Below are 25,837 nucleotides of genomic sequence, written 5' to 3' on the forward strand. Positions count from 1 at the left end.
CAGGACAGACTCACAGAAGTACAGTCGGGACGGAGTGACGCTGGGAGTCCTCGACACTTACTCCGGACCCCATAAAGTCTCATGTCTTCAGGTCAAGCATGGACAAGGAAACCTCCTGCTGATTACCACCTATTGCCCTCCCTCAGCTGATGAATCAGTACTCCTCCATGTTGAACACCACTTGGAAGAAGCACTGAGGGTAGCGAGGGCACAGAATATACTCTGGGTGGGGGACTACAATGTCCATCACCAAGAGTGGCTCGGTAGCACGACTACTGACCGAGCTGGCCGAGCCCTGACGGACATAGCTGCCAGACTGGGCCACGGCAGGTAGTGTGAGGACCAACATGTTGGAAAAACCGACTTGACCTTGTCCTCACCAATCTCCCTATCTGACCATGACAGTATCGGTAGCAATGACCACCACACAGTTCTTGTAGAGACGAAATCACATCTTCACACTGAGGACACCCTCCATCGTGTTATGTGACATTACCACCGTGCTAAATGGGATAAATTCAGAACAGATCTAGAAAGTCCCCTCCATCGTGTTATATGACATTACCACCGTGCTAAATGGGATAAATTCAGAACAGATCTAGAAAGTCAAAACTGGGCGGGCGTTGTTGATGCCGCAGAGAGTTGTTGATGCCAGTTCATTGGATATATTCAAGAGGGAGTTAGATATGGCCCTTATGGCTAAAGGGATCAAGGGGTATGGAGAGAAAGTAGGAAAGGGGTACTGAGGGAATGATCAGCCATGATCTTATTGAATGGTAGTGCAGGCTCGAAGGGCCGAATGGTCTACTCCTGCACCTATTTTCTATGTTTCTATGTTAGCTAAAGTCCATATACACCTCATTGTACGCACTGCCCTCATCAACACTCCTCGAAAAATTCAATACAGTTAGTCAAACACGATCTTCCCTTAACAAATCCGTGCTGACTGTCCCTGATTAATCCTTGACTTTCTAAATATAGATCCAATAATTTTCCCACCACTGAGGTTAGGCTGACAGGCCTGTAATTACTCAGCCTATTCCTTTCTCCCTTCTTAAACAAGGGTACCACATTAGCAGTTCTCCAGGTATCAAGCATACCGAAAAATGAGATGCCAACCTGGGGAGGCTGCAACACAGGACTGCATGCATGCTAAACAGCAGAAGCAGCATGCTATAGACAGAGCTAAGCAATTTCACAATCAACAGACCAGAGCAAAGCTCTGCAGTCCTGCCACATCCAGTTATGAATGGTTGTGGACAATTTAACAGCTGATGGGCGAAGGAGGCTCCATGAATATTCCCATCCTCAATGATGATGGAGCCCAGCACACGAGTGCAAAGGACAAGGCTGAAGCGTTTGCAACCATCTTCAGCCAGAAGTGCCAAGTGGATGATCCATATCGGCCTCCTCCTAAGGTCCTCACCATCACAGAAGCTAGTCTTCAGCCAATTCGATTTAATCCAAACAGCTGAGCGCACTGCATATAGCAAACACTTTGGACCCTGACAATATCCTGGCCGTCATGTTAAAGACTTGTGCTCTAGAACTAGCCGCGCCTCTAGCCAAGCTGTTCCAGTACAGCTACAACACTGGCATCTACCCGACAATGTGGAAAACTACCCAGGTATGTCCTGTCTACAATGAGCAGGACAAATCCAAGCCCGGCCAATTACCGCCCCATCAGTCTACTCTCAATTATCAACAAAGTGATGGAAGGTGTCGCGGACAGTACTATCAAGCAGCACTTACTCACCAATAACCTGCTTACAAATGCTGTTTGGGTTTGCCAGAACCACTCAGCTCCAGGCCTCATTACAGCCTTGGTCCAAACATGGACAAAAGAGCTGAATTCTAGAGGTGAGGTGAGAGTGACTGCCCTTAACATCAAGGCAGCATTTGACCAAGTGTGGCATCGAGGTGCCCTAGTAAAGCTGGTAATCAGGGAGAAAACTCTCCACTGGCTGGAATCATAACGGGCACAAAGGAAGATGGTTGTAGTTGTTGAAGGCCAATCTCAGCCCAGGACATAGAAACATAGAAAATAGGTGCAGAAGTAGGCCATTCGGTCCTTCAAGCCTGCACCACCATTCAATAAGATCATGGCTGATCATTCACCTCTGTACCCCTTTCCTGCTTTCTCTCCATACCCCTTGATCCCTTGAGCTATAAGGGTCATATCTAACTCCCCCTTGAATATATCCAATGAACTGGCATCAACAGCTCTCTGCGGTAGGGAATTCCACAGGTTAACAATTCTCTGAGTGAAGAAGTTTCTCCTCATCTCAGTCCTAAATGGCTTACCCCTTATCCTTAGACTACGTCCCCTGCTTCCCCAACATCTGGAACATTCTTCCTACATCTAACCTGTCCAGTCCCATCAGAATTTTATAAGTTTCTATGAGATCCCCTCTCATCCTTCTAAACTCCAGTGAATACAGGCCCAGGTGATCCAGTCTCTCCTCATATGTCAGTCCTGCCATCCCGGGAATCAGTCTGGTGAACCTTCGCTGCACTCCCTCAATAGCAAGAACGTCCTTCCTCAGATTAGGAGGCCAAAACTGAACACAATACAGGTGTTCATCACTGCAGGTGTTCCTCAGGGCAGCGTCCTAGGCCCAACCATCTTCAACTGATTCATCAATGACCTTTCCTCCATCATAAGTTCGGAAGTGGAGATATTTGCTGATGATTGCACAATGTTCAGTTCCTTTCTGAACTCTTCAGATAATGAAGCAGTCCGTGCCCGAATGCAGCAAGACCTGAAATGACATTCAGGCTTGGACTGATAAGTAGCAAGTAACATTCCCGCCACACAAGTACCAGGCAATCTCCAACAAGTGAAAGTCTAACCACCTCCCCTTGATAGTCAATGGCATTCCCATCGCCGAATCCCCCACCATCAACCACCTGGGGGTTACCATTGGGGGTTACCATCGATGAGAAACTTAACTGGACCAGCCACATAAATACTGTGGCATCAAGGGCATGTCAGAGGCTGGGCATTCTGTGGCGAGTGTCTCACCTCCTGACTCCCAAAAGCTTTTCCACCATCTACAAGGCTGAAGTCAGGAATGTGATGGAATACTCTCTACTTGCCTGGATGAGTGCAGCTCCAACAACACACAAGAAGCTCGACACCAAGCTCGGACAAAGCAGCCCATTTGATTGGCAACCCATCTACCACCTTAATCATTCACTCCCTCCACCACTGACGTACTGTGGCTGCAGTGTGTACCATCGACAAGATGCACTGCAGCATCTCACCAAGGCTTGTTCGACAGCACCTCCCAAACCCGCGACCTCTACCACCGAGAAGGACAAGGGCAGCAGGTGCATGAGAACACCATCACCTCCAAGCTCCTCTCCAAGTTACTCACCATTCTGACTTGGAAATATATTATCGTTGCTTCTTCGTCACTGGGTCAAAATCCTGGAAATCCCTCCCTTACAGCACAGTGCGAGTTCTTTCAACACACAGAATGCAGCGGTTCAAGAAGGTGACTCACCACCACCACGTTCTCAAGGACAATTAGGGATGGGCAATAAATGCTGCTGTTGCCAGCAACACCCTCATCCCAGGATTGCTTCCTTTTGTATTGAATTACCTGCGCACAGTCATAATTATGCTGCACTGACTGTGAGCAAAAAGTAAAACAGGAACTTTCTTTGTTTAAAGTTCATATGGTTTTGTTATTCTGTATATTAATTTGCTCTTGTGCACATTTCTTCTGTGTTACAACTGTTACAGCTGTTAAAACGTGTAAGTATCCTGTGATGGCACTCTCACTCTTAATCATGTTAGTAAAGACAAACGTAGGTCCCCTGCAGTCAGAATCAGGGGAAGTCATAACGGGGAACAAAGAAATGGCAGACCAATTGAACAAGTACTTTGGTTCGGTATTCACTAAGGAGGACACAAACAACCTTCCAGATATAAAAGGGGTCAGAGCGTCTAGTAAGGAGGAGGAACTGAGGGAAATCTTTATCAGTCGGTAAATTGTGTTGGGGAAATTGATGGGATTGAAGGCCGATAAATCCCCAAGGCCTGATGGACAGCATCCCAGAGTACTTAAGGAGGTGGCCTTGGAAATAGCAGATGCATTGACAGTCATTTTCCAACATTCCATTGACTCTGGATCAGTTCCTATCGAGTGGAGGGTAACCAATGTAACCCCACTTTTTAAAAAAGGAGGGAGAGAGAAAACAGGGAATTATAGACCGGTCAGCCTGACCTCAGTAGTGGGTAAACTGATGGAATCAATTATTAAGGATGTCATAGCAGCGCATTTGGAAAATGGTGACATGATAGGTCCAAGTCAGCATGGATTTGTGAAAGGGAAATCATGCTTGACAAATCTTCTGGAATTTTTTGAGGATGTTTCCAGTAAAGTGGACAAAGGAGAACCAGTTGATGTGGTATATTTGGACTTTCAGAAGGCTTTCGACAAGGTCCCACACAAGAGATTAATGTGCAAAGTTAAAGCACATGGGATTGGGGGTAGTGTACTGACGTGGATTGAGAACTGGTTGTCAGACAGGAAGCAAAGAGTAGGAGTAAATGGGTACTTTTCAGAATGGCAGGCAGTGACTAGTGGGGTACCGCAAGTTCTGTGCTGGGGCCCCAGCTGTTTACATTGTACATTAATGATTTAGACGAGGGGATTAAATGTAGTCTCTCCAAATTTGCGGATGACACTAAGTTGGGTGGCAGTGTGAGCTGCGAGGAGGATGCTATGAGGCTGCAGAGTGACTTGGATAGGTTAGGTGAGTGGGCAAATGAATGGCAGATGAAGTATAATGTGGATAAATGTGAGGTTATCCACTTTGGTGGTAAAAACAGAGAGACAGACTATTATCTGAATGGTGACAGATTAGGAAAAGGGTAGGTGCAACGAGACCTGGGTGTCATGGTACATCAGTCATTGAAGGTTGGCATGCAGGTACAGCAGGCGGTTAAGAAAGCAAATGGCATGTTGGCCTTCATAACGAGGGGATTTGAGTACAGGGGCAGGGAGGTGTTGCTACAGTTGTACAGGGCCTTGGTGAGGCCACACCTGGAGTATTGTGTCTCCTAACTTGAGGAAGGACATTCTTGCTATTGAGGGAGTGCAGCGAAGATTCACCAGACTGATTCCCGGGATGGTGGAATGACCTATCAAGAAAGACTGGATCAACTGGGCTTGTATTCACTGGAGTTCAGAAGAATGAGAGGGGACCTCATAGAAACGTTTAAAATTCTGACGGGTTTAGACAGGTTAGATGCAGGAAGAATGTTCCCAATGTTGGGGAAGTCCAGAACCAGGGGTCACAGTCTAAGGATAAGGGGTAAGCCATTTAGAACCGAGATGAGGAGAAACTTCTTCACCCAGAGAGTGGTGAACCTGTGGAATTCTCTACCACAGAAAGTAGTTGAGGCCAATTCACTAAATATATTCAAAAGGGAGTTAGATGAAGTCCTTACTACTCGGGGGATCAAGGGGTATGGCAAGAAAGCAGGAAGTGGGTACTGAAGTTTCATGTTCAGACATGAACTCATTGAATGGCGGTGCAGGCTAGAAGGGCTGAATGTACTGCTTCTGCACCTATTTTCTATGTCTATGTAATCCCCATTCTGGGAATTGAGCACATAGCATAGCCTGATACTTCAGTGCTGTATTTTGGATGCAACATTAAACCAAAGCTCCACTATTTAAAGAAGGGATCTCCTGGTGTGGTGGAACAGATGCTCCAGAGCAATCCCTATGATGCCATCTAACAGATTGTTGATGAAGACAATAAATGGGATGGACAACCTTGCTTCATATCTTTTGAGAGAGATAGGTTTATGCTGATTTTGGAGCTCGAAAACACATCCTGGACATAAGAACATAAGAATTAGGAACAGGAGTAGGCCATCTAGCCCCTCGAGCCTGCTCCGCCACTCAACAAGATCATGGCTGATCTGGCCGTGGACTCAGCTCCACTTACCCGCCCGCTCCCCATAACCCTTTATTCCCTTATTGGTTAAAAATCTATCGATCTGTGATTCGAATACATTCAATAAGCTAGCCTCAACTGCTTCCTTGGGCAGAGAATTCCACAGATTCACAACCCTCTGGGAGAAGAAATTCCTTCTCAACTCGGTTTTAAATTGGCTCCCCCGTATTTTGAGGCTGTGCCCCCTAGTTCTAATCTTCCCGACCAGTGGAAACAACCTCTCTGCCTCTATCTTGTCTATCCCTTTCATTATTTTAAATGTTTCTATAAGATCACCCCTCATCCTTCTGAACTCCAACGAGTAAAGACCCAGTCTACTCAATCTATCATCATAAGATAACCCCCTCATCTCCGGAATCAGCCTAGTGAATCGTCTCTGTACCCCCTCCAAAGCTAGTATATCCTTCCTTAAGTAAGGTGACCAAAACTGCACACAGTACTCCAGGTGCGGCCTCACCAATACCCTATACAGTTGCAGCAGGACTTCCCTGCTTTTGTACTCCATCCCTCTCGTAATGAAGGCCAACATTCCATTCACCTTCCTAATTACTTGCTGCACCTGCAAACTAACTTTTTGGGATTCATGCACAAGAACCCCCAGGTCCCTCTGCACCGCAGCATGTTGTAATTTCTCCCCATTCAAATAATATTCCCTTTTACTGTTTTTTTTTCCAAGGTGGATGACCTCACATTTTCCGACATTGTATTCCATCTGCCAAACCTTAGCCCATTCGCTTAACCTATCTAAATCTCTTTGCAGCCTCTCTGTGTCCTCTACACAACCCGCTTTCCCACTAATCTTTGTGTCATCTGCAAATTTTGTTACACTACACTCTGTCCCCTCTTCCAGGTCATCTATGTATATTGTAAACAGTTGTGGTCCCAGCACCGATCCCTGTGGCACACCACTAACCACCGATTTCCAACCCAAAAAGGACCCATTTATCCTGACTCTCTGCTTTCTGTTAGCCAGCCAATTCTCTATCCATGCTAATATATTTCCTCTGATTCCACGTACCTTTATCTTCTGCAGTAACCTATTGTGTGGCACCTTATCGAATGTCTTTTGGAAATCTAAATACACCACATCCATCGGTACACCTCTATCCACCATGCTCGTTATATCCTCAAAGAATTCCAGTAAATTAGTTAAACATGATTTCCCCTTCATGAATCCATGTTGTGTCTGCTTGATTGCACTATTCCTATCTAGATGTCCCACTATTTCTTCCTTAATGATAGCTTCAAGCATTTTCCCCACTACAGATGTTAAACTAACCGGCCTATAGTTACCTGCCTTTTGTCTGCCCCTTTTTTTAAACAGAGGCGTTACATTAGCTGCTTTCCAATCCGATGGTACCTCCCCAGAGTCCAGAGAATTTTGGTAGATTATAACGAATGCATCTGCTATAACTTCCGCCATCTCTTTTAATACCCTGGGATGCATTTCATCAGGACCAGGGGACTTGTCTACCGTGAGTCCCATTAGCCTGACCAGCACTATCCCCCTAGTGATAGTAATCCAAGATTTGACTAAGAGCTCCAGTTGCTTTCAGCTTCTCCATGAGGACTGAACAAGACACTGGGCTGAAAGTCTTATGCAAATAAATGAATGTATTGTAAAGTAGATATCTCCTGAGCCTTATTTTTTTTAAAATTCGTTCTGGGATGTGGGCATCGCCAGCAAAGCTGGCATTCCAAGTCAGGTTGGTGTGTAACTTGGGGAAAATGCAGGTGATAGTGCTCCCATGTGCCTGCAGCCCTTGTCCTTCCAGGTGGCAGAGGTCGCGGGATTGGGAAGTGCTGCCGAAGAAACCGTGTCAAGTTGCTGCAGGGCATCCTATAGATGGTACACAATGCAGCCACGGTGCGCCGGTGGTGCAGAGTGAATGTTGCAGGTGGTGGATGAGGTGCCAATCAGGCGGGCTGCTTTGTCCTGGATGGTGTCGAGCTTCTTGAGTGTTGTTGGCAAGTGGAGCGTATTCCATCGCACTCCTGACTTGTGCCTTGTAGATAGTGGAAAGGCTTTGGGGAGTCAAGAGGTGAGATACTCACTGCAAAATATTCAGCCTCTGACCTGCTCTTGTTGCCGCAGTATTTATGTGGCTGGTCCAGTTAAGTTGCTAATCAATGGTGACCCCCCCCAGGATGTTGATGTTGGGAGATTCAGTGATGGTAATGCTGTTGAATGTCAAGGGACGGTGGTTAGACTCTCGCTTGTTGGAGATAGTCATTGCCTGGCACTTGTGTGGCACGAATGTTACTTGCCACTTATCATCACAAGCCTGAGTGTCGTCCAGATCTTGCTGCATGCGCGCATGGACTGCTTCATTTTCTGAGGAGTTGCAAATGACACTGAACACTGTGCAGTCATCAGCGAACATCCCCACTTCTGACCTTATGATGGAGGCAAGTTCATTGATGAAGCAAGTGAAGATGGTTGGGCCTAGGACACTGCCCTCATGAACTCCTGCAGTGATGTCCTGGGGCTGGGATGATTGACCTCGATACAACCACAACCATCCTCCTTTGTGTGAAGTATGACTCCAGCCAGTGGAGAGTTTTTCCCCTGATTCCCATTGACTTCAGTTTTACTAGGGCTCCTTGATGCTACACTCAGTCAAATGCTGCCTTGATGTTAAGGGCAGTCACTCTCGCCTCAACTCCGGAATTCAGCTCTTTTATCCATGTTTGGACCAAGGCTGTAATGAGGTCTGGAACTGAGTGGTCCTGGTAGAACCCAAACTGAGCATCAATGAGCAGGTTATTGGTGAGTAAGTGCTGCTTCACAGCACTGTCGATGACACCTTCAAGCACTTTGCTGATAACTGAGAGTAGACTGATGGGGCGGTAATTGACCGGATTGGATTTGTCCTGCTTTTTGTGGACAGAACATACCTGGGCAGTTTTCCACATTGTCGGGTAGATGCCAGTGTTGTAGCTGCACTGGAACAGCTTGGCTAGAGTTCTGGAGCACAAGTCTTCAGCACGATAGCTGGGATGTTGTCAGGGGTCCATAGCCTTTGCTGTGTCCAGTGCGCTCAGCTGCTTCTTGGCATCACGTGGAGCAAATCGAAGTGACTGAAGACTGGCTTTTGTGATGGTGGGGACTGTAATATAAAGCACCTCCTAGTGGACTACTGCTCCACCTAGTGGACTACTGTGGTAATGCAACTCCTGATGTAAATACAATAAAAGTCACATGATGTATTGGAGCCATCTTATAGAATGTGTGTGTTAGTGATGTCATAAGAATATATCGCAATGAAGATAGAATAATCGGATTCCCTCGCTGAAATTTGTGTCGGTTGATGATTGCTGCCAAACAACAGAGATACTTTGAGAGGTTCTTTGTTTTGCAGCACAGCTAAAAATCCAAGGTAAATTTCAAGCACACTGTTGGCATTGGCAGTGTCCAGATGACCGTGCCTATGGGAATAATAGGGCACTTGGGTGAGTTCCATAGCGACCGAGAGACGTTTGGAGCATATGTGGAGCGACTAAAATGTTTTTCATCACCAATAGTATCGTCAAAGTCCCCAATGAAAACCGTAACCGGGTGGTGGTAGAAAGAAAACGAGCTATTTTCTTGACTGAAGCAGGCCCCGAGGTGCATGAAACCCTGAAAAGTGTGCTTGATCCCGTGATGCAGAAGGACAGGCCACTGACGGAGATTCTAACACTACTGTCCTGAGCCCTTGGAAATTGCTGAAAGTTATCGTTTTGGAATACGAGATCAATTCATTGACAAGGGTATCAGTGAGTACATTGTAGCTTTAAAAAAGCTATCCATTCACTGTCATTTCGGAAACTTTCAGGACTGAGCACTTTGTGAAAAATGAAGCAATCAGAAGAAAGTTGTTGACAACTCCTAACTTGACTTTTAATTTAGCTTGTGAACTGCTATGTTGATGGATATGGCCGACTAATACTCCCGAGAATTTTGTGCCATTTCCAGTCGTCAGCCAACCGAGGTGAATCACCTGCAGGTTAGAAGTAAAAGGCAGTTGGGCCCCAAAGCCTCAGCAACTGGCCAAGGTAACAACACATTGAAGTCGTGCTATCGGTGCCTGGGACAACACATTGCTCAAAGTTGTCCATATGCGAAGGCAGAGTGTTTCTTCTGTAAGAAAACTGGGCATCTTGCGAAAGCATGCCGACTGAAGAGTAAACTGACTTTCAAGGCTATAAGTAGAAATCCCCAGAGACTACATAGCATTGAAGAGAAGCAACAGGACGAGGAGGTTCGGGAAATACACGTCATCAGGAGCACAAGGGTATCAAACAGCGATTCGCAAAGTATTTTCGTTCAAGTAGACGTTGCAGGAACCAGAATACTCATGGAAATCGACACTGGTGCATCCTTGAGCGGAGGATCGGAATCGCTATATCGCGACAAGTTGAGTGATTTTGTACTGGAAAATTCGAAGATAGAGCTGCGAGGCTACTCGGGAGAACAAATCCCTGTGGTAGGATTTGGTGAAATACAAGGAACAGTTTCAGTGCGTATCTCTCTTAGTAATGGCAGAAGACAAACCTGCCTTAATAGGTAGAAATTGGTTGGGATCACTGAAGCTGGATTGGAATGAGATTTTTCATATTGAAACAAGATTTGCATTGAACGACGATGTCATCAAGCAGTATCTGAAGATGCTCTGCGAAACAGGCAGTCCGAGCCAAGACTTCAAGGCGAGTGAAGTACAGAAGGAAGGTGCACCAGATTGCTGCAAGCCATATCCTGTACCATATGCATTCGAGGAATAAGTTGAGCAAGAACTCAAAACATTAGAAACTGAGAACATTATCTCTAAGTTAGATCTAAGTAATTGGGCTCGACTCATTATTGTTGTACCTAAGTCAGATGGTCATGCTGATGCAATGTCCAGATTGTTATCCTCATGACAAGTTACACTTAGGGAAGAAGTGTTCTATTTTTTAAAAATTGATGAAATGCCAGTCACAGCTGAAGAAATTGGAAGAGCAATCAAACCAGTTATGTCAAAGGTATCTGATTACATAGCAAATGGCTGACCAAACTAGGTATCAGAGAAAGATATTCATCCATACTTCATTCATAGGAATGAATTATCAGTGGATAAAGATTGTATCATGTGGGGTGCAAGAGTAGTTCTTCCAAATAAGTTCAGGTCCATATTGTTAGGAGATCTTCATGACCAGCACCTGGGAATGTGCTTGACCAAGAGTTTTGCACACAGTTACTTATGGTGGCCAGGTCTAGATAAAGATATAGAGTACATCATTAGTCAGTATACAACATGTCAATCGGTAAGCAAGCAACCACCACCAGTACCATCACAGCCATGGAAATGGCCTCCAGGCAGAGGTTACATGTAGATTTTGCTGAGCTAGAAGGACAACAATTCTTCGTTGTGATTGATAGCCATTCGAAGTGGGTAGAGATGTTTCCAATGCGTAAAATAACACAAGTAAAACACTATAATTTGAGAAGATTGTTTTCTTCATATAGCCTCCCAGAAGAAATTATGTCTGATACGAGGCCGCAATTTTGTTCCGAAGAATTTGCATAGTTCACGAGCAGAAGCGGTGTGAAATATACCGGTTCCACTGTACCACCCTGCTTCAAATGGTGCAGCAGAGCACGTAGTGCAAATTGTAAAACGTGCCCTCATCAAGCAAATGTTGGATCCAAATCCAAAGAAACGGCAGTTGTCGTTAGACCACAAATTGGCAAATTTTCTAATTACTTATCGTAATACTCATCATACAACTACTGGTATAACACCAGTAGAGTTGTTTCTCAAACGACAGCCACGAACCAGATTCTCGTTGTTAAAGCCAAACCTGGCACAGTCAGTAGAAGAAAAACAATTAAGACAGAAAGAAAATCATGATAGAGGTAGAGTAAAAGAGAGAAGTGTGAAATTGAATCAGAAGATTAGAGTGAAGAACCATCACCATAAATGAATAAAGTGGTTACCAGGAAGAGTAGCGAAGATAGGTGGCTCGCACATATTTGGTCAAGCTGTTTGATCATGGAACGGTTAGGTTTCTTCATGTTGATCATATTTTACCTGCAGATATAGGAGATGAAAATTGGAATGATTCGATTATTTCTGATGAGTCAGATAGTCTTGTTACAAGTAGAGTACCAGTAGAAAATCCTGCATTAGATGTACTAGAAACAAATCCAAAAGAAAGTCAGAATTTAAGTCTGAGTCAGAGTCAGGCAGATAAACAGTCTGAAGTTGTAGAGGGTCCAAATGTAAATCAATAGTTGCCCTTGGAGAAAAATTCTCCTCAGGCTCAGCCTAGAATGAGTCTCAGTTCGACACTAAGTTTGGAAAGTTCTGTTCGAGAGCGAAGGTATCCTCTTCGAAACAGAAAAACAGTGGTTAAGTTTGATTTGTAAATATGGCAAAATAAGTCCAATCTTTTGTTGTGTAAACCATTCAAGTTATGTATGATGATTATTGTGTTATGATTATTTCCTCATTGTAGAATGTGTATGTTAGTAATGTCGTAAGAATATACCACAGGGACATCAGGAGGAGGCAGATATGGATCATACAGTCGGCAATTCTGGCTGAAGATAATTGCAATCACTTTAGCCTTGTCTTTTGCACTTAACCACTGTATTACCATTCCCCATAATGTCATAATATCCCCCTATGACACTACGCTATATTGAATTAAGCCACAACCTGCATTATCTAGCCTTAATAAGAACAGAATCCAGCCAATCGCTTTCTGATCATTCTGGGGATCTCCAGAGCATCTAGTAGACATGCTTAAAATCGCAAGAACACCACTCTGAACCACTGATATCAATGAGATTCCTTTGTACTTCTGGGTTCATTAAGATCTCCCTCCTTGTGGCTAGAAATAATAACTGTGCTCTGAAATATCGAAGGTATCTGTGTCTTAAACAGAATCCTGTTCATCAGCCTCATAGAGCAGCTCCCAGATGATTCACTGGTCCTGACACCATGCTCCCAGATCTTTGGAGTTCCCCCCTTTTTGCCCCAAGGCTTCGACTATGAATACGTCCCTACCCATTGTCAGATCACAGCATCAGCCCTCTTTCCCCCTCACCAAACTGCTTCATTATCGGTGCAGAAAACGTCACTCACTAGTACAACCTCAATGCAGATAGTTCCTTGCTCGAGCTTGTTGGCTTCGACATCAACTCAGTATAGTATTTTCTCTAGACTCCAAGAATACCCTAGTGGGGTTTGATCACAACTGACAAGTGACATCCTATTTTAACCTATGGAAGAACAATTGAAACCCATTTTGGGTTCATTGTGCCTGCACATGATTGTGACCCACTGTGCACACTTGCTGTACGTCATAATCGACCTCTGTAGCAGGCTTTCAGTTTCACGGTCCTCTGCATTTGCCGAACAAACTTGCTTCCCTTTGCAATTACCTTAACAGGATGCTACTTAGTCGATGCGCAGCTCGCAGAATCTAGCTTTAGTTTGTTTATGACTTCAGCAGCAAAAGCAAGGAAACCATTGGTGACATCATCTACCTTTGAGTCTGCCCTATCTGCAGTCACACAGGTCCACTTCCAGTCTTCGTGGCCAGCAGTATCCTTCTTGTGGTTGACACTCTTGGCCCAATACCATCAATCACTCTGAGTTGGCAGTTACTCTTTGTCATGACTATACCCTTTTACATAAGCTTCCCTCTTAAAGCAGGTAAATGGCGAGTGATGTGATGTTTCCCAATACCCGTGACCCTCATGCATTTTGACTGTTTTTTCACCTGATTTTGCATTACTGTTACTCTTTTGAGGGGAACAATGGCCACGCATAGTGCTAGTTGTGAGAGTGATTGTCCAAGATACTTTCCTCGGCTTGTAAACAGAATTGTCCAAATAGAATTAAGAGGCTGGCTGTCCTCATACAATGGGTTTGTAAATGATGGCTGACTTGTGGTGCGGGTAGATGTAGATAGAACAGTTAGTGCAGTGGCCAGATGTGGTGTCCAGGGAAGGACTCCTGTATGAGATGACACGAATGTGTCTTACAGGTGGCAATGGGTTGTCCTCTGCATCTTCTCAGGCTGCTGCTCATCTTGCTAATTACCGTGCTCCTGATAGGGGTCTTTGTCCTCTGCGGCCTCTGTGAGGACCTGTCCCTGCAAGATAAAATTACTCAGCATGCAGCACGTCGCAATGACTCTCGAGACCCGAGCCGAGATCTCCTCCAGTTCTGGCCTCTTGTGCATCCCCAATTTTAATTGCTTCACCATTGTCAGCCATGCAGTCAGCTGCCCAGGCTCTAAGCTCTGGAAAACCACCCAAAATCTCTTCAGCTCTCTAACTCTCCCCTCCTTTAAGAAGCTCCTTAAAATCCACCTTCACCTGTCCTAATATCTCTTTATGTGGCTCAGTGTCAAATTTTGTTTGTTAATCCTCCTGTGAAGCACCTTGGGATATTTTAATACGCTACAGGCGCTATATAAATGCAAGGATGGGATGGTCTTGGATCTAGCCAGGAGACGAAGGTTGAACAGGTTCCCACTGGTTCTGTAGTTTAGTTCCAATCCAGCGGGGAGCTTGTTGAGAGTGAGGTGGAGCATTGCAGTGAGGAAGATGAGAAGAGGGTTGGCGCGATGACGCAGTCCTGCTTGACCCAGGTCTGGACATGGATTGGGTCTGTGGTGGATCCGTTGGTGAGGATCACGGCCTGCATGTTATCCTGGAGCAGGCGGAGGACGGCGACAAATTTTTAGGAGCAGCCGAAACGGAGGAGGACGCTCCATAGTCCCTCGCGGTTAACAGTGTCAACGTCCTTTGTAAGGTCAAAGGCGGCCATGTACAAGGGTTGGTGCTGTTCCTGCATTTCTCTTGCAGTTGTCGCACCTTAAAGATCATATCTGTTGTACCCCTTAGTGGACGGTGTTATATATGTGAACTTGTATTTACTCTGTACAGCTACCAGAGAGCTCATCCCCTGGAGTCCCAAGGGATCCCATAATCCCTTGGGAGCACAGGTATTTAAGGAGGCTTCACTGGTTGGAGAGGCACTCTGGAGACCTGCAATAAAAGACTTAAGGTCACACTTTACTTTGAGCTCACAGTGTTCAGTCTGACTCTTTCTCCATACACAACAGACGGAATCCGTACTGTGATTCCTGGAGGAGCTCCTTAGCCATGGGGAGAAGATGGTTGAGGAGGATTCTAGTGATGACTTTCCCAGTGGCCGACAACAGGGAGATCTCTTTGTAGTTGCCGCAGTCGGAGTTGTCCCTTTTTTAAAAGATGGTCATGATGACTGTATCTCTGAGATCTCCCGGCATGCTCTCCTCCGTCTAGATGAGAGAGATGAGGTCATGTATTCATATCAATAGTGCCTCTCCGCCATACTTTAGTGCCCCCGCAGGGATTCCATCCGCTCCCGATCCCTTGAGAGGATAGACGCACCAACGTTAGCGTCCTCGACCAGGCCAACATCCCCAGCATTGAAGCACTGACCACACTTGATCAGCTCCATTGGGCAGGCCACATCGTTTGCATGCCCGACACAAGACTCCCAAAGCAAGCGCTCTAGTCGGAACTCCTACATGGTAAGCGAGCCCAGGTGGGCAGATGAAATGTTTCAAGAACACCCTCAATGCTTCCTTGATAAAGTATAACATCCCCACCGGCACCTGGGAATCCCTGGCGCAAGACCGCCCAAGTGGAGGAAGAGCATCCAGGAGGGCGCTGAGCACCTCGAGTCTCGTCACTGAGAGCATGCAGAGACCAAACGCAGACAGAGGAAGGAGCGTGAGGCAAACCAGACTCCCCACCCACCCTTTCCTTCAACCACTGTCTGTCCCACCTGTGACAGAGACTGTAATCCCTGCATTGGACTGTTCAGTCACCTGAGAACTCGCTTTTAGAGTGGAACCAAGTTTTCCTCAATTTCAAGGGACTGCCTGTGATGATGACTGCTGTTGCCAATTTTTGCTTTCTCTGATTTCCTGGGCCCTTTGCCATCTGGAAGGGCTAATGTTGAAATATTAATATTGAAACCTGTTGTACAAGTGATGCACTGCACTGAAATGTTTTCTGGTCTTTTCAGAGTAGAGCAGTAAACCTGTTTTTTCTTGTTTCAGATGCAGATTGAATTTATACAACAAGCAAGCATGAACTTTAGGTTTCTACCTGTACTTTTTGCAAATGCGACCAAGGCAAGTAAAGCCAGATGTTTTCTTTGCTCTACAAATTCCTGCACATCGATACATACATAGGGGATGTTGTCTGTAATTTTAAAAATTCCAGTGTGCAACGTTATACAAAAGGGCTAAAGCCCCCCATGACCAGAGTGATCTATTTGACAAAAAATGGACTTTGATTAACTTTGGACAACATTAAGTCTGGAAACAAACCAACTTTTCTTGAGCCTAATTGGGAAATTTTCCAACATCAAGCACTATTTTAAGCTTTGGCAGACATCGCTGCCTTTTCCAGGAATATGTAACAAACCGAAAATAATGGGACACTAAGTCTTGATTTTCTTTTATGATTAGAATTTTAATAATATGACTCAAACTATTGTACTAGTAGATCACAGGATAAGTTTTGGCCTCATTTGATGTCAGCCTTCCAAAATACCAATTTTACTATCTTTCCAGCAAAGCATATAGCTGTTTCATAACTGAATGAGCTGAACCCATCTTCCTGCTGAGGTTTACCAGCTGTCACCCTCTGTAAAAGTATATTTCCCGACATCAATCCGAAACCTACCCTTCACAGCCTGAAACTATGCCCTCTTGTCGTGTCACCATTGCTTTGGATTGACTTTTTTTCCATGTCAGATTGGCTCAAATGGTAGCCTTGTCGCCTCTGAGCTGAAGGGTTTTTATGGGTTTATGCCTCACAGGACTTCAGCGTATAATCTAGGCTGGCAATTCAGTACCAGGAGAATATGAAGGAGCTCTGCTCTGTCAGAGGTGGCGTCTTACAGATGTAAACTGAAATCCCAGTACATCAGCCCAGTTGGATGAAAAAGACCAAGTGGCACTAAACAATAGGGAAGTCCTCCTATGTCCTGGCCAACATTCCTCCCTTCAGCCAACAAACAGACTAACTGGTCTTTCATTTGCTGTTTGTGGGGCCTTGCTGTGTGCAGTGTGGCTGCCTTGTTTATATATAATTTACAGCCATTCAACCCAACTCGTCACTGCCGATGTTTATGCTCCTCCTCCCACCCTGCATCAGCTAACCCCATCAGCATATCTTTCTATTCCTTTCTCCCTCATGTGCTTATCTAGCTTCTCCTTAAATGCATCTATGCTATTCGCCTCAACCAGTCCATGCGGTAGCAAGTTCCACATTCGAACCACTCTGGAAGTTTTTCTCAACAAAACAGCAGTGATGACACTTCAAAAGTGGTTTTGAAGCTCGTTGGGACATCCTGTAGACATGACATATAATTACAAGTTCTTTTTTTAAATTCAATTAAGTTAAATCTTACAAAACTAGAGGTATTAAGATGTTAAATCGCTAGACAAACTAGCCAGCAGCAGATTAGCTGATTTTCGATAAATTGAGCCAATGGGAAGAAACCAGCATTGTAATTAGCTGGTAGCTGTTGCTTCATAAGATCAGAGGAAAATGATTGCAAACAGAACTAAACATAAAGGTTAAAATTACAATGTGCGACATTGGTAACAAGCACGTATAAGTTTTGTTTGCTTGTAACTTTTACAAAACCGCTCACCAATTTATTCTAATTAAAAGAATTATGAGGAAGAAAGCACATATCCTGTATAATGTAAAAGAAAAAAAGAAAGACTTTCATTTATATAGCACCTTTCACAACCTCAGGAGGTCCCAAATTGCTTTACAGCCAATGAAGGACAGTCACTGTTGTAATGTAGAAAACGCAGCAATTTGCACATAGCAAGCTCCCACAAACAGCAATATGATAATGACCAGATAATCTGCATTTTTTTTTTAAGTGATGTTGACTGAGGGATAAGTATTGGCCAGGCCATCGCGAATAACTCCCTGCTCTTCTTCAAAATAGTGCTGTGGGATCTTTTACATCCACAAGAGAGAGCAGACAGGGCCTCGGTTTAACATCTCATCTGAAAGACTGCGCCTCCGACAGTGCAGTGGAGTGTCAGCGTAGATTTTTGTGCTCAATTCGCTGAAGTGGGACTTGAACCCACAATGTTCTGAGCAACTGAGCTAGGGAAACTATGGAAGTGAGGATATTACAAAAAAGTATTTTTGTGAAATGTGATAACAATGAGATGAGATTGGGAGATCTAGGGACATTCTAATCTCCATTTTGTAGCATTCTGTGGACACACCATGGCATTGAAGTGAACCCCAGTATTACAGCGATATAATGCACTATTATCAACAACGACTTGCATTTATATAGCACCCTTTATGTAGAAAAGCATCCGCAGCACTTAACAGGGACGTAAGAAGAGGTTGTATTAACACTATACGACACAAATCAACACTAAAAACATTCAAACGCCAATAAAATAATGGGCCATAAATTGCAGCCTCTCCGGATGTGTACGATGTGCACACATGCCCGAAGAGGCCCGCGGGTTCCGAGTTTAGGCGTGCAAAACGCATGCACCGAAATCTGGCACTTGCGAACTGTCAAAGTATCTTTTGACAGATCACGTGCCTACCCGGGAGATGAGCCTTCGCGGGCGGAGATTTGGGCTAATTGCCCAACTTTTGCCCAGCAAATGACTTTAAAAATCTTACGCCTGGTAAAAGCGCTAGACATGCTCTGTTACCACGTAAGAGTTTTAAAAGATAGAAAAGTTACATTTTATCACTAATTTTTATATTAAAAACCCTGTCCATTAAAGTAAGTTTATTTTTAACTTTATTAAAATATTTTTAAAACATTTAAAAAAAAATGTTTTTTCCTAAAACATTTAATTCAATTCAATTTCAATTAATTTTAAATATGTGAGGTGTTTTTTTTTATTGTATTGTGTCTCTGTGTTTTTGGAGGTATTCTCATTGATAGTAATGGGAGCTCACCATCGAGCTCACCATTATTCTCAATGAGAATACTACATTGTGATTGGTGGTCCAGGCCCACGTGATCCCAGGATGCGCTTACTTTCATGGGATGTGTTGGCCTCTACGCTGGGCTGCGCATCTAGGCCTCGGAGCGGAAGTGTTCGTTCCTCCGGGACCACCAGGTACTTTCGTAAAATAAATTTTGGCCGGACGCGTCCGCCTGCGGGAAGCCTCCGACCACAATTTTTGGCCCATTATAAACATATTCCATCTGCTCACCCTTTCTCAGTAAAATTGCCTCTTTCCGTCAGCTAGCCCCCAATTTAATGTCACAAAACTCTTTCTGATACATGACACAATCCCATACAGAAGAAAAATACAAACAACAACAACTTGTATTTCTATAGCGTCTTAAAATAGTGAAACGTCCCAAGGCGCTTCACTGGAGTATTATGAGATAAAAATTTGACACCGAGCGCAAGTGGCCTAAAGCTTGGTCAAAGAGGAATGTTTTAAGGAGCGTCTTGAAGGAGGAAAGAGAGATAGAGAGTCAGAAAGGTTTAGGGAGGGAGTTCCAGCTATAGAAACAATCGAGGTCAAAGAAGTAAAAAACAACAACAGATCATGGAGAAATATTTCCTCTGTTCATTACTTGTGGTGAGATCATAAGCGCTAACCGAAAGAATGCATTTCTGATTTTGCTACAATTAGCTAACTTTGGGAAACCTTCTCCCATTATTACTACTGTAGAGCTACCCCAGCTTTTCATTGCTTTAATGAAGTTCACTTGGTGAGAATGCTGTTGTTTTCCATCAGCTTATGCTGCCTTGTACATTCTGTAACGTTCTCCCTTTCATTGCAGGCTCACGTGCCTAACTGGCTGCAGAACACACACATCTACAATTGGCCAAGAGATCAGAAGCGAATCCTTCTCCGATTGCTGAGGGAAGAGGAATATGTTGCTCCTCCAATTGGACCATTACCCACCATTCATACTGTCCCAGTTTAAGTCCTTGGCCTTAATTACCCTCCTTTTTTTTTCTTGAATTAACTTGCAGCAGATGTTCTTGCCTCAGTAGAAACATTTTGATAAAAGTGGACTGTATGGAGGTTATTGTAGTTAATCCGAGTCTGGCCAAGCTGGTCCAGTGCTGAGGTCAATGTTATCTCCCTTGGTGTATAATGGTGCAGACTCTGCAGTAATGCTGTTAATTGGTTGCTTAACCTACTCAAAGCTTCTCTACATCAAGGTCTTCAACACTGGGATAACAGATGAAAGTGGATATTTTTTAAAAACCCTTCTAAATTTAACACAGCGTGATTACACCAACATTTTAATCCTTCAAATTACTACATCCAAATCCAAATTCGCACAAAATATCAATTTTGCGCCAAAGAAGACCAGTGAGCTAAGAGGTGTTTTGTTGTTACAACAATCCCATTGTACAATTCTTGAGTAATACCAAGCACACTTCTGCAATATACGCTTTGGAGAAATTGTTAATAAGCTGGCCAATGGCCTTCATGTGATGTATTTCCAGTAGTCAGGAAACTTCTCTCGCATGATTTTTAAAAAAACAGCAGATGAACGATGCCCAAGGTAATGATCAGAGCAGACTCAGCTAGCTTTATTGGTCTCAGTGGTACATTCACAGCGGAATCAGGAACATCAGCCGAGGGCTTGCTGCCTCTTCCTAGCTGTCTATTTTCAGATTGGCCACAAGCCCCAGGGCAAGCTCTCTGCCACCAGCCCTCGAGGAAGGATAACAATCACAAAGTTGATAGCCGGCTCTGTTAACCACTATCACCAAGTTTAAAGTTGGTGAAAATGTCACAGTTACTATCATCAACAAAGTGCAGCCCGCTACTTTCCTTTTCTCCATCCAATTTCTTGAGTCAGAAGGCTTTCAACCATGGGCGTGCCAAAGTTGGGCCCCAAACCTGTCATTATCCAAAACCTACATATCCTTCAAAGATCGGAGAAATAAAATTGGATGGAGAGTCTCGCAGGGCTGTTTGTTACAGCGAATTTTACAGCACAGAAACAGACCATTCGGCCCAATAGGTCCTTACCGTCATTTATGCTCCACTCGAGCTACCTCCCACCTTATTTCATCTAACCCCCATCAGCATATCCTTCTATTCCTTTCTCCCTCATGTACTGAACTAGCTTTCTCTTAAATGTATCTATAGTATTCACCTCAATCACTCCATGTGGTAGGGAGCTCCACATTCGCATCACTCTCTAGGCAAAGATTCTCCTGAATTTCTTATTGGATTTATTAGTGACTGTCTTCTATTTCTGGCCCCTAGTTTAGGACTCCCCCACAAATACTAACAATACATTTTTAAAGTGAAGGACACGCATCACGTTAGCTGGTTTCAGACGGGCTGCAATTGGACTACAGTGACTCTGAGGTGAAGGAAAGGGGAAAGAGCATCCAGACCTCCTACAACCCCCGGCAACCCCCAGCTGGCAAAAATGTCTGAATGTCGGAGAACTGGATCAGGCTTACCTTTATTGACTAGCTCCACTGGCATTTTAAGTTCACAGTTGAAGGTTGTCCACTGGGCTGAGGTGGTGCCAGTGCATGTGGAACGGTACACCAGTGAGGATCAGCACCTTCAAGAGGGAGGGAAGAAAACTTCAAAGGCAAAAAAAAAATAATCAGCTCAGTAACATTTCACATATTTCTCCGATCTTTGAAAAGTGCGGCTATGTAGGTTTTGGATAATTTCATTATTACATTGACCTCACTGTAAGAACACAAGAAATGGGAGCAGGAGTAGGTAATAACACCCCTCGAGCCTGCTGCGCTATTCAATAAGTCATAGAAACATAGAAATTTACAGCGCAGAAGGAGGCCATTTCAGCCCATTGTGTCTGCACCGGCCGACAAAGAGCCACTCAGCCCTCGGTCAGCAGCCCTGAAGGTTACATATACACCTATGAACAATGAACAATGGCGGAAAGGTAAAGAGCACCCAGCCCAACCAGTCCGCCCCACACAACTGCGACACCCCTTACACCGAAACATTCTACACTCCACCCCAACCAGAGCCGTGTGATTTCCTGGGAGAGGCAAAAACCAGATAATAACCCAGGCCGATTGGGGAAAAGAAATCTGGGAAAATTCCTCTCCGACCCATGCAGGCGATCGAAACTAGTCCAGGAGATCACCCTGGCTGTATTCGATTCCCTGCAGAAGATCATGGCTGATCTTCTACCTCAACTCCACTTTCACGCCCTATCCCTTGATTCCAATAGTGCCCAAAAATCTATCAATCTCTGCCTTGAATATACGCAACGACTGAGCATCCACAGCCCTCTGGGGTAGAGAATTCCAAAGATTCACCACCCTCTGAGTGAAGAAATGTCTCCTCATCTCAGTCCTAAATGATCGACCCCTTATTCTTAGACTATGACCTGTAGTTCGAGACTCTCCAGCAGGGGAAACAACTTCTCAGCATCTGCCTTGTCAAGCTCTCTGAGAATTTTATACATTTCAGCTGAGATCACCTTTCATTCTTCTAAACTCCAGAGAATATAGGCCCATTTTACTTAGTCTCTCCTCATCGGAATCAATCTAGTGAACCTTTGTTGCACCCCCTTTAAGGCAAGTATATCATTGTTTAGGTAAGGAGACCAAAACTGTACGTAGTACTCCCGATATGGTCTCATCAAAGCCCTATATAATTGCAACAAGACTTCCTTACTCTTATATTCCAACTCCCTAGCAATAAAGGCTGACATTAGGAATTTGCTTTCCTAATTGCTTGCTGTATCTGCATGTTAATTTTCTGTGATTCGTGTACAAGGACCCCCAAATCCCTCTGCATACCAACATTTACTCGTCTCTCACCTTTTAAAAAAAATCTGCTTTACTATTCTTCCAACCAAAGTGGATAATTTCACATTTCCCCACAAAATACTCCATCGGCCACCTCCTTGCCTACTCACATAACCTGTCTATATCCCTTTGCATCCTCCTCACAGCTTACTTTCCCAGCTAGCTTTATATCATCCGCTAATTTGGATACATTGCACTCGGTTCCCTCATCTAAGTCATTGATACAGATTGTAGATTATTTACTATAATCAACTATAGAGGAGATGAGGAGAGATGAGATAACTCTGATGACACTCTAATGCCAAGGAAACTGTATGCCCCTGGCAAACTTCAGGAAGAGGAGGGAAAATGATCAAAAAAGTGAAACAGAATTAACAGACTATCTCAAAATATACATTTGTGTTTTCCAAGACTTTTGAGATGGGTGGTTGGGTGGTTCCTCCACCAGGTACGAATGGGAATGAACATTTCATCCCTGATGCCCATATTCGCTGACTAAAACCCAGCCATGGCAATGCGCAAACAGTGTCAACAGATTGACAGATTTAGTGATTGATGGGACACTGTTGTCATGAACAAGCAGTTGGCAAACTTAGAAAATTTGTTTACAGCTGTCATGATGATGCAAATCACATGCATGACATAATCTCTCTTTAAATTAAAAAAAAATTGTGGTGACCATGCTTTTAAAGGGGAGACAGCTCATGCAGAGCAAAAGTTGATGACATCGTCAGAAACTTCTAGTCACCGCAGTGCTGTAGTGTTGAGAGGGGTGCTACTTGCAAAACTGGTGGAATTTTATTTGCTGTACAATCTCTTATCATTTATTTGTGCAAATTGACTATCTTATATTAAAAAGTAATTGAAAATGTTCCCGCTTTGTACATAAGAATTAGGAGCAGGAGTAGGCCATTCGGCCCCTCGAGCCTGCTCCGCCATTCAATGGGATCATGGCTGATCTTCTACCTGAACTCCACTTTCCTGCACTACCCCCATATCCCTTGATTCCCTTAATATCCAAAAATCTATCGATCTCTGTCTTGAATATACTCAAAGACTGAGCCTCCGCAGCCCTCCGGGGTAGAGAATTCCAATATTCACCACCCTCTGAGTGAAGAAGTTTCTCCACATCTCCGTCCTAAATGGCCGACCCCTTATTCTGAGACTGTGACCCCTGGTTCTAGACTCCTCAGCCAGGGGAAACATTCTCCCTGCATCTACCCTGTCCAAGTCCTGTAAGAATTGTGTATGTTTCAATTAGATCACCTCTCATTCTTCTAAACTCTAGAGAATATAGGCCTAGTCTACTCAATCTTTCCTCATAGGACAATCCCCCCATCCCAGGAATCCGTCTGATGAACCTTTGTTGCACTCCCTCTATGGCAAGTATATCCTTCCTTCGGTAAGGAGACCAAAATATTCAAGTACACAAAGTACACAATACTCCAGGTGCGGTCTCACCAGGGCCCTAGTTTGTAGGTACCTCAAAGCTCTGGAGAAGTATCACCAGCACTGCCTCCGCAAAATCCTGCAAATTCATTGGCAAGCAAGGTGCACCAACCCCTTTGACCACGTTCTCTCTCAGGCCAACATCCACAGCATCGAGGCATTGACCACGTTCGATCAGCTCCGATGGGCGGGCCATGTGGTCCGGATGCCTGACACTAGATTCCCGAAACAAGCACTCTACTCCAAGCTACCGCACGGCAGGCAAGTCCCAGGTGGGCAGAAATACGCTTCAAGGTCACCCTCACAACCTCCTTGAAAAAATGTACCATCCCCACCGACTCTGGGGAAATCCCTGGCCCAAGACCACTCAAAATGGAGAAGCATCCGAGAAGGCACTGAACACTTCGAGTCTCTTTGCCGGGAGTAAGCGGAAGCCAAGTACAGACAGTGGAAGGAGCGTACGGCAACCCAAGCACCCCACCCACCCGTCCCTCCAACCACCATCAGCCTCTCCTGTGACAGAGTAGATCCCGCATTGCTCTCATCAGTCACTTTAGAACTCATTTTAGTGTGGAAGCAAGTCATCCTTGACTCTGGGGGACAGCCTAAGAGGAAGAGTTTGTAATGTAAACAGGAAGTTCATGCAGATGTTGCAGCCATTTTAATGGCAAACAAAAGATGTCAGATTTTACTTATTACCTTTCTATTTAATTAATTCCACATTCCCTCCTGTTCCACAGTGTTGTTTAATAGGTTGGGTTTATATATATATTTAATTTTATGGTTGATATTCTAGTAATGTAAATTATACCCTGGATTTACCTGACACCAAAGGGCAATAATAGTGAGATTTTATGCCTGCTGATTTTTATTTTCCCCAACATTATGTTTTAAGGCAGCAATCAGATCTCGACCAGAGTCAGGATTCTGTGTCGGTGACTCAAGGAGAGCACACATCTCCAAACAAAAGGCTCTTTCAATGACACAAACAATCCTGTAGAATGTAAGCTTTCCTCCTACCTGAAGAATGCTGTTACAAAATTCAATTCAAGGTAAAGGTTGGCTTCTCCATGGTAACGCCAACCTCACATGAGCAGGATGAGGCTCCATCTCAAGCCACACACAATGAGCTCTGGGTGTATGAAGGGTTTTACCGTTCTGTAGAAGATCTGAATTTAGGTAGGCCACAGTAATGCCAACCTCACTGTCTCATAAATCATGAGACAAACTCTTAAAAAGCATGAGACTTCGGTGAGACATCATGAGTTGCTATTTTTTTCAAACATAAACCAATACAGATGGACAGTTTGTAGATAAACCTCATTAGTGACTTTATTTAATCTCAAACAGATCTCAGCTCTTTTACAAAAACTATTACTGCATCCTGAAAATGCTTTTCAATTTTTTTTTTAATTATCAGCACCCTTCACCTGGTGCCCAACATAACCACCATGCAATGCAGTCCCTGCGGCTGCCAACCAAAGCTAAGTTTTGAGGGGGAAAAAAAATCAAAAACACCTTCCCACGGAAGCAGGAGTTACGATCACCCCCTACCCACCCACCCCCCTAGGCCGTG

The 25,837-nt window shown here is 44.4% G+C and overlaps 1 protein-coding gene across 1 annotated transcript in view; it reads left to right on the forward strand.

Annotated features, from left to right (window-relative positions):
* Positions 1-23,652, forward strand: part of LOC139267448 (E3 ubiquitin ligase TRAF3IP2-like) — a 104,027-nt gene extending 80,375 nt beyond the window's left edge. Inside the window, exons 8-9 of the mRNA XM_070885790.1 lie at positions 16,072-16,146; positions 19,824-23,652. Of these exons, the coding sequence (XP_070741891.1) occupies positions 16,072-16,146; positions 19,824-19,970 (222 nt within the window). The 3' untranslated portion in view covers positions 19,971-23,652. The remainder of the gene's footprint in view (positions 1-16,071; positions 16,147-19,823) is intronic.
* The last annotated feature ends 2,185 nt before the right edge of the window (positions 23,653-25,837 follow it).

This window comes from Pristiophorus japonicus, chromosome 7 (assembly GCF_044704955.1).
Source record: "Pristiophorus japonicus isolate sPriJap1 chromosome 7, sPriJap1.hap1, whole genome shotgun sequence".
Lineage (NCBI taxonomy): Eukaryota > Metazoa > Chordata > Chondrichthyes > Pristiophoridae > Pristiophorus > Pristiophorus japonicus.